The 15,788-nt window shown below is 36.8% G+C and overlaps 1 protein-coding gene across 4 annotated transcripts in view; it reads left to right on the top strand.

Annotated features, from left to right (window-relative positions):
- The window catches only part of LOC136858420 (importin-11), a 403,457-nt gene that overhangs the window by 48,718 nt on the left and 338,951 nt on the right, over positions 1–15,788 (top strand). For all 4 annotated transcript variants that reach the window (XM_067137950.2, XM_067137948.2, XM_067137949.2 and 1 more), the window contains exon 4: positions 12,218–12,331. In XM_067137950.2, the coding sequence (XP_066994051.1) occupies positions 12,218–12,331 (114 nt within the window). The remainder of the gene's footprint in view (positions 1–12,217; positions 12,332–15,788) is intronic.

Here is a 15,788-nt window from a genome sequence, read left to right as displayed (position 1 = left end):
TGGAGATCATTGTAAGTATCTGGGTGTTAAATTAAAGAAAGATCTTCATTGGGGTAATCACATAAATAGGATTGTAAATAAAGGATACAGATCTCTGCACATGGTTATGGGGGTGTTTAGGGGTTGTAGTAAGGACGTAAATTAGAGGGCATATAAATCTCCAGTAAGACCCGAACTAGAGTATGGTTCCAGTGTATGGGACCCTCCCTAGGATTACTTGATTCAAGAACTGCGAAAAATCCAAAGAAAAGCAGCTCGATTTGTTCTGGGCGATTTCCGACAAAAGAGTAGCGCTACAAAAATGTTGCAAAGTTTGGGCTGGGAAGAACTGGGAGAAAGAAGATGAGCTGCTCGACTAAGTGGTATGCAATGTCAAATAATAATACTAGATTATAAATTCCACCTGTTCAATAATTTATAATCTTAGTATTATTATTTGATGTTAAGTACATTTCAATACGGACCATAAAACAAGATTTGAAATTGTAAGTGGTATGTTCTGAACTCTCAGCCAATGACATTAATAGACGAATAAGTTTGAGTGGCATCTTTAAAAGTAGGAAAGATCACAATATGTAGGTAATGTTGGAATTCAGGAGGACAAATTGAGGAAAATATTCATTTATAGGAAGGGGAGTTAGCGATTGGGATAACTTACCAAGGCAGATGTTCAATAAATTTCCAATGTCATTGAAATCATTTAAGAAAAGGCTAGGTAAACAACAGATAGGGAATCTGCCACCTGGGCGACTGCCCTAAATGCAGATCAGTATTGATTGATTGATTGATTGATTGATTGATTGATTGATTGATTGATTGATTGATTGATTGATTGATTGATTGATTGATAATTGGGGCTAGGATTTTTATGTAATATCAACATGTAAAATGTGTACATATTTACATTATAACATTAGGTGAAATATGTACTATTACATATAAAAGATTCCAAAAATGCAAAATATATATTAAAAGAGTTTACTGAAAACAGCTTTGGCAAATCCGTCCGTCCATTCTACAGGACCGATTTGCTTCATTTTTATTCTCTCTGGAGTTACCTTCTGGGGAATCATGAGACATTGATAGATCTCTAAGTTCAGCCAACTTCGAGTATTCATAAAATCAATTCATTAAAATATTCGTAAAATTATTGTTTTACAAAATTTAACATAGTCTGGCTCAATAAAGTGCTCTTTCAACATCTAAACTCCGGATTATCTCAAAAAGGCAAAAAATGGACTTCAAGTAGTGTGGTTCTCAGGTACAGAAATGATCACTCCATTAATTGCAGGCAAAGGCATATCGTAGCCCGAAATGCATTCTATACATAGCGGGTTGGTAGCGACTAAGACTTTAATTAATATTCTGATATACTTTATTTTCATCCTAAGTAATCAGCCATGTTTGATTACTACCTGTCAAGCCAGAGAGTATACACATCGTCTGATCACTGCTGAATGCCTTTTGGTTCTCTAACCTTTCCCAGATTCCAAATATATTCAACAGATTGCAGTGTGTTTCTAATATCTTGCATGCTGCTAAGAGAAAAAAGTCTGCGTACAAACAGACCGCATCCTGACAGGCTATGCCTCAGACATGATCTGAGAACACCTATCAAAGGATAACTTAGCTATACTAGGAAGAGTGGAAGCCATGTAACTTAAAAAAGTTCTCTTCCTGGCAAGAAATGCTCCTTCAAGATTAATGTACAAGCTCACAAGAGAACCGTTCTGTATTAAAGAACTGCGATTAAAAATACAATTGCCTTCTACGACACAATACCAAGTTTTGCATTAATAACTGCAGGATTAAAAAGTAAATATATGGATAGATTTTTATCAAACAGACGGCATGATGACGTTAGAATGTATGAATTCCGACTACGGTCTGCGGCTTCTTATTAAATGTTCATAAAACCATTGAAAAGAGCAGGAAAAGCATATGGCTATGAGGCCCAGTTTCTCCAACTCTTGTGTTAAATTTTACTTAGCAAATGTTAACTAATAACTGTTATTAATTTAACACTTCAGTTAAAAGTGCCCTGTTTTACGAACACATTTCCACCAATCAATCAGTACTGATCTGCATTTAGGGCAGTCACCCAGGTGGCAGATTCCCTATCTGTTGCTTTCCTAGCCTTTTCCTAAATGATTGCAAAGAAATTGGAAATTTATTGAACATCTCCCTTGGTAAGTTATTCCAATCCCTAACTCCCCTTCCTATAAATGAATATTTGCCCCAGTTTGTCCTCTTGAATTCCAACTTTATTTTCATATTGTGATCTTTCCTACTTTTATAAACGCCATTCAAACTTATTCGTCTACTAATGTCATTCCACGCCATCTCTCTGCTTACAGCTCGGAACATACCACTTATGATATATTATAGCATAGTTCAATACGGGCCTAAAAATGAGATTAGTTACATGTAACATACCACTTAGTCGAGCAGCTCTTCTTCTTTCTCTCAATTCTTCCCAACCCAAACATTGCAACATTTTTGTAACGCTACTCTTTTGTTGGAAATCACCCAGAACAAATCGAGCTGCTTTTCTTTGGATGTTTTCCAGTTCTTGAATCAGGTAATCCTGGTGAGGGTCCCATACACTGGAACCATACTCTAGTAATGGAACAATTGTTATGGAACAATTGTTAAAGACAAATTAACACATTTCCGTGAGATTTCTGAACACAGTTGGCAGTGAGCGTCTTTTGTTTCTTTACATAAAGCACTCCTAGCGATACGTTGGAATAGTATTTTGTCACACATGGTTGATATTATTATAGGTTATGGTTAGCAGAGACTGCTAAGACGTAAACATGTGTAGTAAGAGGCAACAAAAGCATTATTATGATGAATGCGGGACAAATCTTATTGTAAATTTTAATTTGAAAGTATGAGAGTGTGCTTGAAAAATGAAAGAATGGACTGCTATATCACAACATTCAATATTGTTCTTATATGAGTGCAATCTAAGGCTCCTACATCACTGGGTAAATGTGACAATTGGTATGTTTTGAATGATTTTCTGGCATTCATTTACTGCGGGGAAAATAATGTAACGCCTTATTAATGCTGCAGTGGTGGCAGGAATTCTTTGTAGAATTCTACACACTCTTGTCTTGCACTCTTGAACATAGTCGTCTACAATTACATTAAAAGTGTCTCAAGCATAATACCTTTCTCAGCAGCTTATGAATAGGTTGGAAAATCTGTTCCATGTACCTGAGTTCCTAGTGAACAAATATTCTCAAACAGACAGTTTTGAATTACTGTATATTTCACTTGCAAAAAAATACCTTTTTATGGTAAGAAACAGAATATGTAATATTACATTAAAAAATTAAAAAATGTAAAAGTGGCATTATGATCAAATATGTAACAATAAAATGTAATTATATGATAGCTCAGATTCTAATTCATGGACGTTTGTCATTTTTAGTTATGTACAAGCAAAGGGAAAGAATATATTTACATGAAAATCCTAGCCCTAATCCTGATGTTTAAGCAGATACCTACCTGACAATCACCTTATGTTTCCCCGAATGTTTCAGCAGCTTCTGTTGGCAAAGGAGAACCAAATTGAAGAGTGGAAACATTTTCTCCTTTCAGTCTTGTCTTCAGTATTCCATTATGGATCCTTTCTTTTCTGCTGACTACTAACATCTGAATGTGTCATGTTGATCATTAAGGGGCTCCAGCATTTGAATATGGTTATTCCACCTGGTCTCTGTACGTTGATAGTCGATTTTAGTTTTGTTACCAAATCGCTCATTTTCAAATGAGTCATGTTGAATTTGGATGCTTTCAAAATCAAATAAACCTCTCTTGAGGCTTTCACAATCTCTTTCATTCTTTGGTTCAGATACAGTGGCGGTCAAAATAATAGAGCCACCTATATTGAGGGGATTAAGAACTAGGATATCTATTATTTCGCAAAATCTCCACGAGTGCCGTGTTGTCTGTCCCTTTTAGACATCATCAGGGAAGACGTCGCTGCTATCTGTAGTCGTGCGAAAGGTAGCGTTTAAGCTAGACGTGCGAAAAGAGGCATAAAGGTAAGAATCTTATGGGTCAAAATAATAGAGCCGTTTTACAGAAGTCCCGTTCCAATTGATTTTTTGCAGTTGTTTTGAAGGCTAGCGATATTATATGTCAACAAATCTCCACTCAATATTATTTTGTATGTAAATTGACGTTTGGTTTTATTTATATTCTTCTAGATTGGCAGAGCAAAGCATACAAGTGATGATGCGCGTATAGTAATGTTCCGGATGTTCAAAAGTGGGATGTCCATGAATAAAATAGCCAAAGATTTACACGTTTTGCCAAAACGTGTCCAGAACGCCATTAAATTGGCAAAACAAACAAAGGCGCAGGTGGAGAACAGGGGGTGACCTCGTGTAACTTCTCCTCGCGTAGACAGACTCATCACTAGGGAAGTAAAGAAAGACCCATTTTTGTCAACACCACGACGAAAGCCATTTTGTTTAGCGACAAAAATGATGTTTAACCATCAACCTAAACGATTCAAAGACGACTGAGATCCGCAAAATTGAATGGGCGCATTGCGAGACAGAAGCCACATGTTTCAAAAGCTAATGTTCGGAAAAGGTTGGGCTTCGCCCGGAGAAATGAACAAACACCTAATATTTGGTGGAGGAACATCCTTTGGTCCGATGAATCCAAGTATAATAGATTTGCCTCAGACGGAAAAGTCTATGTGCGCCGCCCACCAAAGCAGGAATTTAATCCCAAGTACACTTTAAGAACTGTGAAATACGGTGGCGGAAGTGTTACGGTATGGGAATGCTTTTCATGGTACGGCATTGGTCCAATACACCGTATCAATGGTATAATGAACGCAGAAATGTACAAAGGCATCTTGGCAAATGTTATGCTGCCTTATGCTGAAGAGGAAATGCCGCTGAAATGGAAATTTCAGCACGATAACAATCCAAAGCATACTGCAAGGATCATAAGGCAGTTTTTTCAAGACCACCATATCGAAGTATTAGAGTGGCCACCTCAGTTCCCTGACGCATCACCCCTTGAGAACTCATGGGAGATCGTAGACAAGAAAATTGACCGCTCAAAAGCTACATCTTTAGATAAACTTTGGGAAGAAATCCAGAGAGCCTGGTATGCGATCAGTAGCGACGAATGCAGGCGTTTAGCCGACTCTGTGGGTAAGAGGTGCAGGGCAATCATCAAAAATACGGGTTACCCCACGGAGTACTAATTCACTACTATGCAAAAACAACTTTTCCTGTAAATTTCGTAAGACTGCGATCAAGTACAAAATATTTGTGTCAATTGGCTCTATTTTTTTGACCCTGTGGTCTGGTATTCTTTTGAATATTATTGATTAGTTTGAGTTGTGTTATCTAAATAACTCACTGTGGTACAATGTGACTCTGTTGTAATGGTTCCTGTACAACGTAAAATTTTGTTTCCATCATAGTACAAACATGTCTAGTAATAAATTTGTACTTTATTCCAAAGCTTTGCCAGGTGGCTCTATTATTTTGACCACCACTGCATGTGCTTTAGAATGGTACTTATTCAATGGCTATAATAGGCTTGCCTTCTGTTAATGGAAAATCATGATTGCCTCTTGGACTGAGACAAACGTTATTTGGTATTATTTAGTTTGTGTTTATTCCTGTGAATATTAAACCATTCCATGTTGGTTTCTAATTCCTGTCTAGTACTTAACCCAGTTTGAGCTCTGTTTTCTGGAAATATAGCCCTGAAAAGCACCTTTTTTTGAAAGGCCCAACTGACATCTATGTGGTGGGACGTAACTGGCAGATAAACATACCGTCTGTATTTGTCAGTGCACATATCTGTTGTAAGACAACACTGTTTCTTAAGAATAACTTCTTTTACTCGAGGTGAAAACTTGCCCTTTACTTGATCAGCAAAGTTGTGGGATTGACACGAGACTACTTTTCGATGGTAGTATGTCCTCAGAAGTTATAACTCTGTACATGACTCCCAGTTTGAGCAGCTTGTTCGCCAGGTTAATGAAACCTTTCCTATCCACAATTTCAAAAAGTCTTAAATCAAGGGTACAGAAAAGTAAATACTCTATGCCTTCAAAATATTCTCCTTGATTTCTTTGGGTACCATCTCAGGCCTGATTTTGTCACAAGTGGAAGATGAAGTGGAACTACTTTTGTATGCTAATATAGCAAAATATTTACAGGAATTGAACATAACCAACTCACTTAATTGTCACAGGATCCACAATCTGGGAAAATTCTAACTGAACGGAACTGAAATATCTGAAATGTAAATTCTTTTTTTTTGCCCCCTCATGTTCTTTGTTCTCCAATGTTATTTGATAACCTTGTAAGTGTTAAGTTAACACAGCTCACTTTTGGGACTGGATTACTTATGTTCTGTATCCACTAATGACAAGACAAACATTGGCCAGTCGGGAGGGCCACTCCGGAATTCTAGGTAACAGAGTTTGAAAGTACTGGCATAGCAGTGTTGCATAACAATTCCAGTATTTTCCACAGTGAAGCGTGAAACTCTCGCATACATAGGATGATATATCTATCTTAAAGAAATTGGGGTAGATGCTCCACCTAATCAACACTTCAATGTACAGGTAGAAATATTTATTTCATATTGTTATACCAGTTTTGGTACCTCTGATACCATCTTCAGTAACAGACGTGAGAAAATTTTAAAGAATAAATTATCATAAATAAGAAAAAAACCTTAAAATAGCCTATTTTTACAAAGAATATTAAATAGTCCCATGTATCCAAAAAGTGAATAAAAACTTAGTGTAACAAAACATAATTAAAAACGGTACAAGAACATGTGTGTGTTATATAGTGTGGACCCATAGAGTTCCAATACACTTGTTTAACAAATCCCACGTTGTGGAAGGTCTTGAGGTAACACTTAAGGAAAAGTGTAGGGACGCGTTCACTAGCAGGCTAATAGAAGACTGTGAAAGTAATCGGAAGTTGCTTCATAAAGTAGTCAAGAATAGAAGTAGTGAGTGTGGCAATATCGTTGCACTGGAAACAGATGATGGGAACCTGGTGAGGACAGATCAAAGCAGAAATTAACTACTTCAATACTTTATTAAATGTTATAGTTAAATAAACATATTAGTTGGCAACAGCGAAATGCAAAAGATCCCGTGCGACCCAACCAATAAATTTCAGTGATAAGGAAAACAAACTTATCCTCACCAAAGAGGAAATACAAGTGGTTATCGCAAACCCCTAGATCCCAACACTAAGAGCCCTCCCAAGTTACTCAGAGACTCGTGGCTCATCAGGGCATAGTTCATGAACACGAAAACACAAACAAAGTACCTAACTTATTCAAAAAGCAAGGTTTTAAAATAACATTGAGGACAAACAGCATATTAGAAAAACACATTAGCAATTGCAATCCAAATAAAAAATATCACTTTTCCAAATCAGGAGTATATGAACTCAACTGCCAACCAAAATGTAATTTTGACATCAGGTACTAAAAAACACAAAAATGCATTTAAGCATAAGACATTCAACCTTCTATGTACACATATATGACAATGCTCACCACTTTACAGTCATCAACAAAGATCTTAAAATATTACACATTGAAAATAATAGAAAATCATGAAATATAGAGGAGGCCAAACCAAACTAACCTCAGTGATCACACACACCTAAGAAGTTCCCCACTATTCATTCTGTTAAATTGTCTCACATCAGTAAAGCACAACAATTCATCCTCATTTACATTTTATTAATTCATTAATACTCATTAGACATCCCCAGAATCATTTTCAATAATGCTTTATAACACAAACAGAAATAAATTGACTATAAGAACATTTATGCTAAAGCCAGTGCAGTCATCAGAACATGATGCATTGTAAAGTTACCAGTAAACAAGCCAGCTGGCTAGACACCAGGGACCATGTGAGCCCTTATTGAAGTGCTCATTTAATTAACCAGTCATTTATTCAAATATACAGAGAATATTTTATTTTATTAAAAACTAGTAACTGGCAGGAAACATTATATTCAGCAGCACATGTCGCAGTTTCTGCAGGGAGCTTGGAGCTCAGATTTGTTTGCTCGCCAGCTAAGTCTGGAAGGTGGAATTTCGACATGACGTACACAAAGCCGAACAGGGAAACAATAGAATTCCAACGGACAACATTTCGGATGCCCGGCGAGAGGCTAGGGTCGCCTATGACAGATGTTTGAAGTAAGCGTCAGGTATGCGATGTGTTGAGCCAATGACACGATAGAGCCACCATCGATATGGCTAGGCATTGGTCTAGGGAAAAGAGGCCCCAATCGAGGATATGATGGCGTCTTCGAGGACGAGTTAATAAAAACTATAACCGCGTCAGTTGGTTACCCTATTATTCGGCGAGATTCTGTGTAGGTAACATCGTAAGTTGTTTTTATTTACGCGAGTGATCTTGTGGGACTTGTAAAATTTTGTTGGAAGACGCTCAGTCTGCAGTTAATCTATTCAAGTTTTCTAATACTGGGACGATGGCATCTAACTTACGATTACCGAAGGGAGAGAACAGTTCCATTTAATCATTTCAAAATGAATAGTAGCCTGCCTGTGTAAATAGTTTTCCGAGGGCATAAACTTTACAATTTCCGGTCCAGCCTTTTATAAATGGGAAATATTTGACCTAGTTACAGGAGTAGATAAGAGAAGCAGTCCCGCTACTGAATGGGAACTGGTTTCACGGTCAGTGGAAATTACCCCCGACTGTAGTATTCTAGTAACTGGCAGGTTGATCTTGACCTAGTTTCTACATCGTGAACGAGGGGATATTTTAGATGACATCCAGAAACAAAAGCAGCAACGGAAAATACAACATCACCTTTCTACTCCTCGATGGAGAAAAAAGGACTGATCCAAGTCTTTTCTGAAGGCAGCATCACCATCGATATGGCTGGCTAAAAACAAGATGGGGTCGGCTGTCTCCTGAAGATGGGCGGCCATAAGTCAACGAAACAGATGAGTACAGAGTTTTTAATCTATTTATGTGTGAACATGTTTAATGTTGCAAAAGGGGATAGGTTAGTTTGATATTGAAATTCTGTAGATGTAGCTTTGTTTGGAAGGACTGCGTCCTATTTAAAGTAAATGATAGGAAGCTTGTTAATGTAAATATAATTGTAACGTAAATGTGGACCGTTTACATGAGGTCACAGCTTGCTTTCTTACATTTTATTCTGATTTATTTAGCTGAGTGGTTAGCATCATTTCTTTTACGAGTCAGTCTTTTTATTTTAGCCTTATATTTTTTTTATTTGTTTTGCTTTGATGTTTGAGACGCAGTGTACGTCTCAGGGCTTAATTGTAAATGTAAATAAGGATTCAAATTATAGTCAGGAAGGACAAGATTAAAGTATTATTAATGGGAGCTCAAAGTGTACAGAAACATGCTGTCACGTTTTCTGGGATTATTCCATGTTGTGTGAATGAGAGTGTTCAAGACAGTGGAGTGTGGATCCACGAAGTTCTTGGCGTCATCTTCACGACTATTTTGTATATCTAGGTTGTAAATTAGTAATTGATTCATGAGTTCCAGGAACGCTGTTCCGTATTTCGAGTTCCGAATATTGGAATAAAATTTCTATAAAATTTATTATTATTATTATTATTATTATTATTATTATTATTATTATTATTATTATTATCAATATGAGTTTCTTGCGATGTAGGATTGAGATATTGAAGTAACTTTCCGATGTTTAGACATGATCGATTATCAGCGTGGCAATTTCTTAGTTTCAGTTTATCATATTTATTACAGAGTTGGCCACTTTATTATTCATGTTTACTTTGAGCGCGAGTGCTTTGATTTGTGACCAGCGTGGTCTTGTTTCTTTTCATGCGAGCAAATGTTAGCCGATGTCCTTCATATTTTTTCAGTTTTATGCAACTTTAGGACATGAGATGTTATTTGTGTGATTTTGAGTAAAAGGACGCGTTCCTCATCTGAAAGGCCTGTATTTTCTTATTCATGTGACTTGCCTCGGGTAGACTTTTGAGCACCATGTGTAAAGGTTTGGACCCTGTGGTTTTGGTATTGCTACTTTATTTTGGGAGACGTGGATCTCCACTTTGAGTCATTCCGCTGTGTGTTGGCGAGGGTGGTATGTTTGTCTACCGAGGAGAGTTTTATTTGAGCGGCCTATACTTCGTGATTTTATTGTTTTTGTCCATGTCTCTACGGTTGTTGCAGTTGATGAGAGTTTTATATCGCAACGTTTGTTTCGGACTTTCTTTTATGATATAACCGCGCTGAGGAATATTTTGTGTCATGTAATCCTTTCCAGGATACAACTTTGAATTAGGTGTTGAAAGGTAACCTACTCTGTCATTTTTTTAATGAATTTGTGTCACGTAATTTCATTTCAGGAATCCACGTTGATTTGTGCATGATATTGTAAAGTCCACCAGTTTATTGATTTTATGTTGCGTAATTATTTTTCAGGAACCTGTGTTGCTTAAAGTGTAATTGTGTTTCCTTTTATTTCCATTGTGGCTTTGAGTGGATGCAAGTTGTGTGAATGCCGCATGCTTTTCTCAGTGAGCCCTGGAAAATATGACATCATGTTTTGTTTCTTTGAATGTATATATTTTGCCATTTATTTGATTTTGATTTTGTGTGGTTCCAATCCACATTGTTGTGCTTATGAGATTGCTCATGACTCGAGATGTATATATTTTGTGCGTAGGATGTTTTACTACTCAGCGTGTTGCATAGGTTAGTTTGTCCCACCCTTTTCGCGCATTAAATCACGTTTTTTCTTAGCAGAAATGGGGAATATACTCATCTACAGTTAAGTGTTAAGGAAAAGTAAAGCCAGGAGCGTGGTGAGAGCATGCAAGCCCATATGTTAAAATAAATGAAACTTCAAGATTTGATTTGATATGTTAGGTATGTGTGTCGGCATACATTATAAATTTGTAATATATTCTGATTCTCAAGATAGACTTTATCAAGCTGAGAAAAAAAAAAAAACAATCCGAGTCATGTAAAATCTGGATTGTTTCGTACCTTTGCTATTTTGTAAAATATTTATCGTGTTTATTTTAATAAACAGATTTTCCTCCAAAACTGACGTCATGCTTCGCCTTGCTTTATTTGTAGTTTTAATTGACCTCACCGTGTCCGTATTTAGTTATATGTTCCCCATCAAGATCCAGGGTGTACGTATTTTAGGGCATTATTTTATCATAGTTTGGACTGAGCACGCCTGGGATCAGCTGACTAGTCTGGGGCAAATTACCTTGACGGTAAAAACAGGGACACATGCAAGGCAGTCCACACTGGACAACTTATAAAAGATTTAGAAGTGGAGTTTAGACATTTCAACAGTTATTAAGCAGTTGTGCTCAGAATTTTAACATGTTTTCTTTATCGAGGTATTTTCTAATTTTATTAATCCTGCATTAGTTTTGATAGACTAAAAAACCTCATAGTAATATATTACATATTTTCTTAGTCCTCAAAAGCTGCCGATGACCCATTGTTCTTTCCGACATCAAACCTGGGTTTACATCTATGGCCCAAAAACCGAACGGCAAACCAGTCGGTGGAAAAGTCCGGAGTCACCTCGTCCCAACAAAGTGAGGCAAGTCATAAGCAACACCAAGTGCAGGTTGATTTGTTTTCTTTCACCAGAAAGGAATTGTTCACAAGGAGTTTGTTCCAGATGATCAAGCAGTTTTGAAACATCTAGAGAAGGAGCTGAGGAGGAAGCGACCTGATCAGTAGTGAAACAACTCGTGGCTCATTCACATTGACAGTGCACCTGCCCATACTGTTTTCTTGGCTCAGTGTTTTTCAGCCAAGGACATGACCCTGATCCCACTTCCTTCCTATTCACCTAACCTTGCACCTTAATACTTCTTCCTATTCCCAAAACTGAACATATGGCTACAGTTTTCAAAATTAACTTGTCTTGGTAGTTGGATCATCATTCTGTACAGTTCAGCCTATATATAACTGTCTCTGTTTTCATACACTTCATCTGCTATGACTGTAGCAGGTTTTTGCTTCAAAGCAGTCTTGACCTTCGCCCACACTGTATCTTCACAACGTGAAACATAATAATTTGATCATGTATTTAATTTTGTGGATATTTGCATATGCATTGATTGTGTGTGTTGCATGCAGTATATGGAATTGCTTTATTCCTTTTTCTAGCGCCATAGCTGAAGCCGAGAAAGTGACTTTGCGACAAGGTTTGGTGTCTAACTTTCGAGAACCTGTCAATCAAGTAGCAACACAGCTGGCTGTCCTTATATCAAAAGTTGCCAGGTAAATAGTTATACGGATGTGCATTCTAAAAAAGTAGAATTTCATAAGTAACCTTCAGATATTAAAATCAACCATTAAGTTAAGCACTACTGTCATTTTTATGTTCATCAGTGTTAAATAGTCACTGACATTTGATTTGCTCCATTTTAACAATTCATAGAAATGTACTGAAACTTTACTGGTATATGTCTTTTGTCCTAAACAGTTTAACCTACTTGATCACTTGTTTTCCTTTCTTTTCAAATGAGAGCTGCTTAGTTGAAAGACGAAGTTGAACACTGTTTAAAAAGTTGGCCATGCAGTTAGGGACACACAGCTGTGAGCTTGCATCCAGGAGATAGTGGGTTCAAACCCCAATGTCGGCAGCCCTGAAGATGGTTTTCCATAGTTTCCCATTTTCACCCCAGGCAAATGCTGGTCTGTACCTCAATTAAGGCCACGGATACTTCCTTTCCACTCCCAGGCCTTTCTTGTCCCATTGTCACCATAAGACCTATCTGGGTCGGTGCGACGTAAAGCAAATTGAAAAAACTGTTTAAAAATATAGTATTTTTTCCTCTCTTAAATTCCTTCTTTTGTAAAAGGACAGGGAGGTTAATATATGCAGACTTAATTTTTATTAAAAAACTGATGGATTCAACTACAGTACTTTATTGGTATTGTCCTTTGGCAATTGTTGGCATACACTTCCTCCTTTGAAGAGAAAAGTTGTTCTTCATGAATCTGCACATCCATTCTCTGCTTACTTTAAACTGTGAGATTCCTGAATTGCTTTTCGCTGTATTTCAATGCTTTTAAATGTATCATTTCGTGTAAACTGAATTATCTTTGTCTTAATCCCGAGTTAACAGTTCAACAGTTATTTTCAGTTTCTACATTCTGGTCTGATTTTGGTCCCCAAAATTATAAGGCCGTCTTCTTGGCACATTGCAACTGTCTTGTTTATTTACGCCAGTAGCATACGTGTAATGGCTTTACACAAAATGTGCGTGCTGCAGCACGGTTGCAGTTATTTTCTGTGAACGCAATTATTGTTAATTTAAACTGTGCGCTGTAACTCGTGTTTTCCTAACCCATCACTAACCGCTCTTCACTTACATACGTAAAAATACCATATTTGCGCGAATAATCCCCACACCCTAACTTTAGGAAGGATGATTTTGAAAAAAAAAAATTCCAACATATACTCAAATAAAATTCACACCCCAATTTCATGCCTCAAGTTAAAAAAAAATAAAAATTGCGGGTATTATTCACGTAAATATGGTAATTAACACAGGGAGTACATGTTATACAACAATTGCGTGCCTCCTGCGTGGTTACTGCTTGTTACTACTAACATGCCAGTGATGTGTGCACCATGTATAGACAACATTATTCATAGGACCATAGCTTACTGAGCCGAATGATCTCATTACTGCAGTATTGCCACTTGCATTTGTTGCATACAAACTGATGACTGGCCATTGAAACAATAGGACTTCTGTTAGACAGGCATTGTTAAAAAAAACAATTTTTTACAAAAATGGAGGTTACAGTTTATTCCATTCATCCCGGTTCGACCATATGTTTAGTAAGATTTATCTCTATGCATTAAATGACATAAGTTTTGAAATATGCCAGCTACACAATGCATTTTTAACATAATTACCTTTGTTGTAGAGCCTCAGTGTAGACTGTTGAAATTTTCTATGTAGTCAGATGGATGTGAACCTGGATATTCTGAGTCTATGGATGTGAAATTGAAAAGATGAATAGTGGCTTGATATAGAATTAAAGAATTGTAAGCGGGCAGAGAATTAATAAGCCAGTGGAGCTATGGAATATGATAAGATGATATCAGTTGAAATGATATGATTTACCTTGTATTTTCAGGGAGACGGTTCATCTCGCCTTGAGTTTGTTGGCAAGGAGTGATCTCTGGCCACCCATTATTAGGTGTGGTTCTGCATTGTGTGATTTATGATTTTTAGAAAGGGTGCATTAGCACTCCCTTGTTAGAAGGGTCACTGCCAATAGTATTGTTCAAACCTGTCCACCAAGACTGATTGCTTGGGGTTTCGCATAAACCCGATTACATTTAAAGGATTTCTTTTTAACTCGTTCATGTTTATTTCTGTAAAGAAATTAAATAACTGGAATACCAGTATTGAATGGTTTGTTGACCTGATGAATAATTGAGATAGGGAATTTTTAGAGACCCGTTTGTCGCTGGCATCCTGGAGACCACCGGTTCGAAGTCCAAGGCAGACCATGGATTTTTCGTCACACACAAGTTTATTATTTTTTTGTCGCACAACCAGTTGCATGAGTTTATTGTTTATATTTCTGTTTTATATATGTGTACATCATTTTTGAATATGCTCCTTGAGATGTGGTTGATGTTTTTGTATAAATTGCAAAACGGGTTCTGTCTCGTTATTTTGTCATCGGATTCATTGTGATGTGGGTTCGATTTTTGGACCAGACATCTGTCTAATTTTATTTTGATGGTTGTGATTTTGCCCGCTAGTGTTAGCTTGTTCTTTTGTTTATTCAATTAGTAGTATAATTAATTAGTTAGGTGACCACTCCAAGTTGTCTCCAATTTTTGCATAGATAATTTGTTTCTTCTAATAATGAAGAAGGCTTGTAATGAGAACCGTCGCATTTACTAGGATATTTTGTACTTACCGAGCATTCAAAGTAATAATAATATAGGTGTATTAATTTTCATGTCAAAAGAGAAGAAAAGGATCAACCGATAAAATGGTCAAATATGAATTATTAAAAATTCTCAATGAAAGGGGTGACATCTCCAAATTTGTTTTTAGTCCATCGGACATTATGTATTTAGTTTTTATTATTGTAGAATTATTCAGGGTTGATTTCAATTAATTGTGATTTTATCAAGGAATAATAAATAGGTTTTAAAACTTTTCTTTGCTTGTAATTTTGCCGGAATTGCCACAAACGCACCATGGCCCTGGGAGGCCGTTGTTTTGATTCTTTGGAACGGGGAAGTGCAGTTGATCCTTGCATGGTCGAAAGAGCTTTTGTTCACCCATCACTTTGAAATTTATTTTTCTTCACTTTCTAGATGAGGTGGCATTTGACTCTAGACTTAAAAGGTCCTATACCATCGAACGCCTTGGCGTATGGTGCTATATGGCAGTAGCCCGAAATTTTGGGGACAATGATGCTGTTGTATGGTTCTATGGGACAGTGGCGTGGGTGGTATGGTTGCAGTATATACATGATTATTATGTGCACCTTAAATTTGTATAAAATACCGTTTAGTTATAAATTAATTTTTCAGTAATACAAATACTGATATTAAAATATTCTTTGCCCTACGTTTTTTTTTGAAAATTTTGGTATAAAAAGTGCGACGATTATGCGGTGAAATAGGTATGTTATCTATTAGGGACATTCTGTTTTGATTACTTTTGCATCAATTTTGTACCATTCTTGCCCA

This window comes from Anabrus simplex, chromosome 1 (genome assembly GCF_040414725.1).
Source record: "Anabrus simplex isolate iqAnaSimp1 chromosome 1, ASM4041472v1, whole genome shotgun sequence".
Lineage (NCBI taxonomy): Eukaryota > Metazoa > Arthropoda > Insecta > Orthoptera > Tettigoniidae > Anabrus > Anabrus simplex.
The sequence above is the reverse complement of the archived record's forward strand: the minus strand, read 5'-3'. Positions and strand labels throughout refer to the sequence as shown.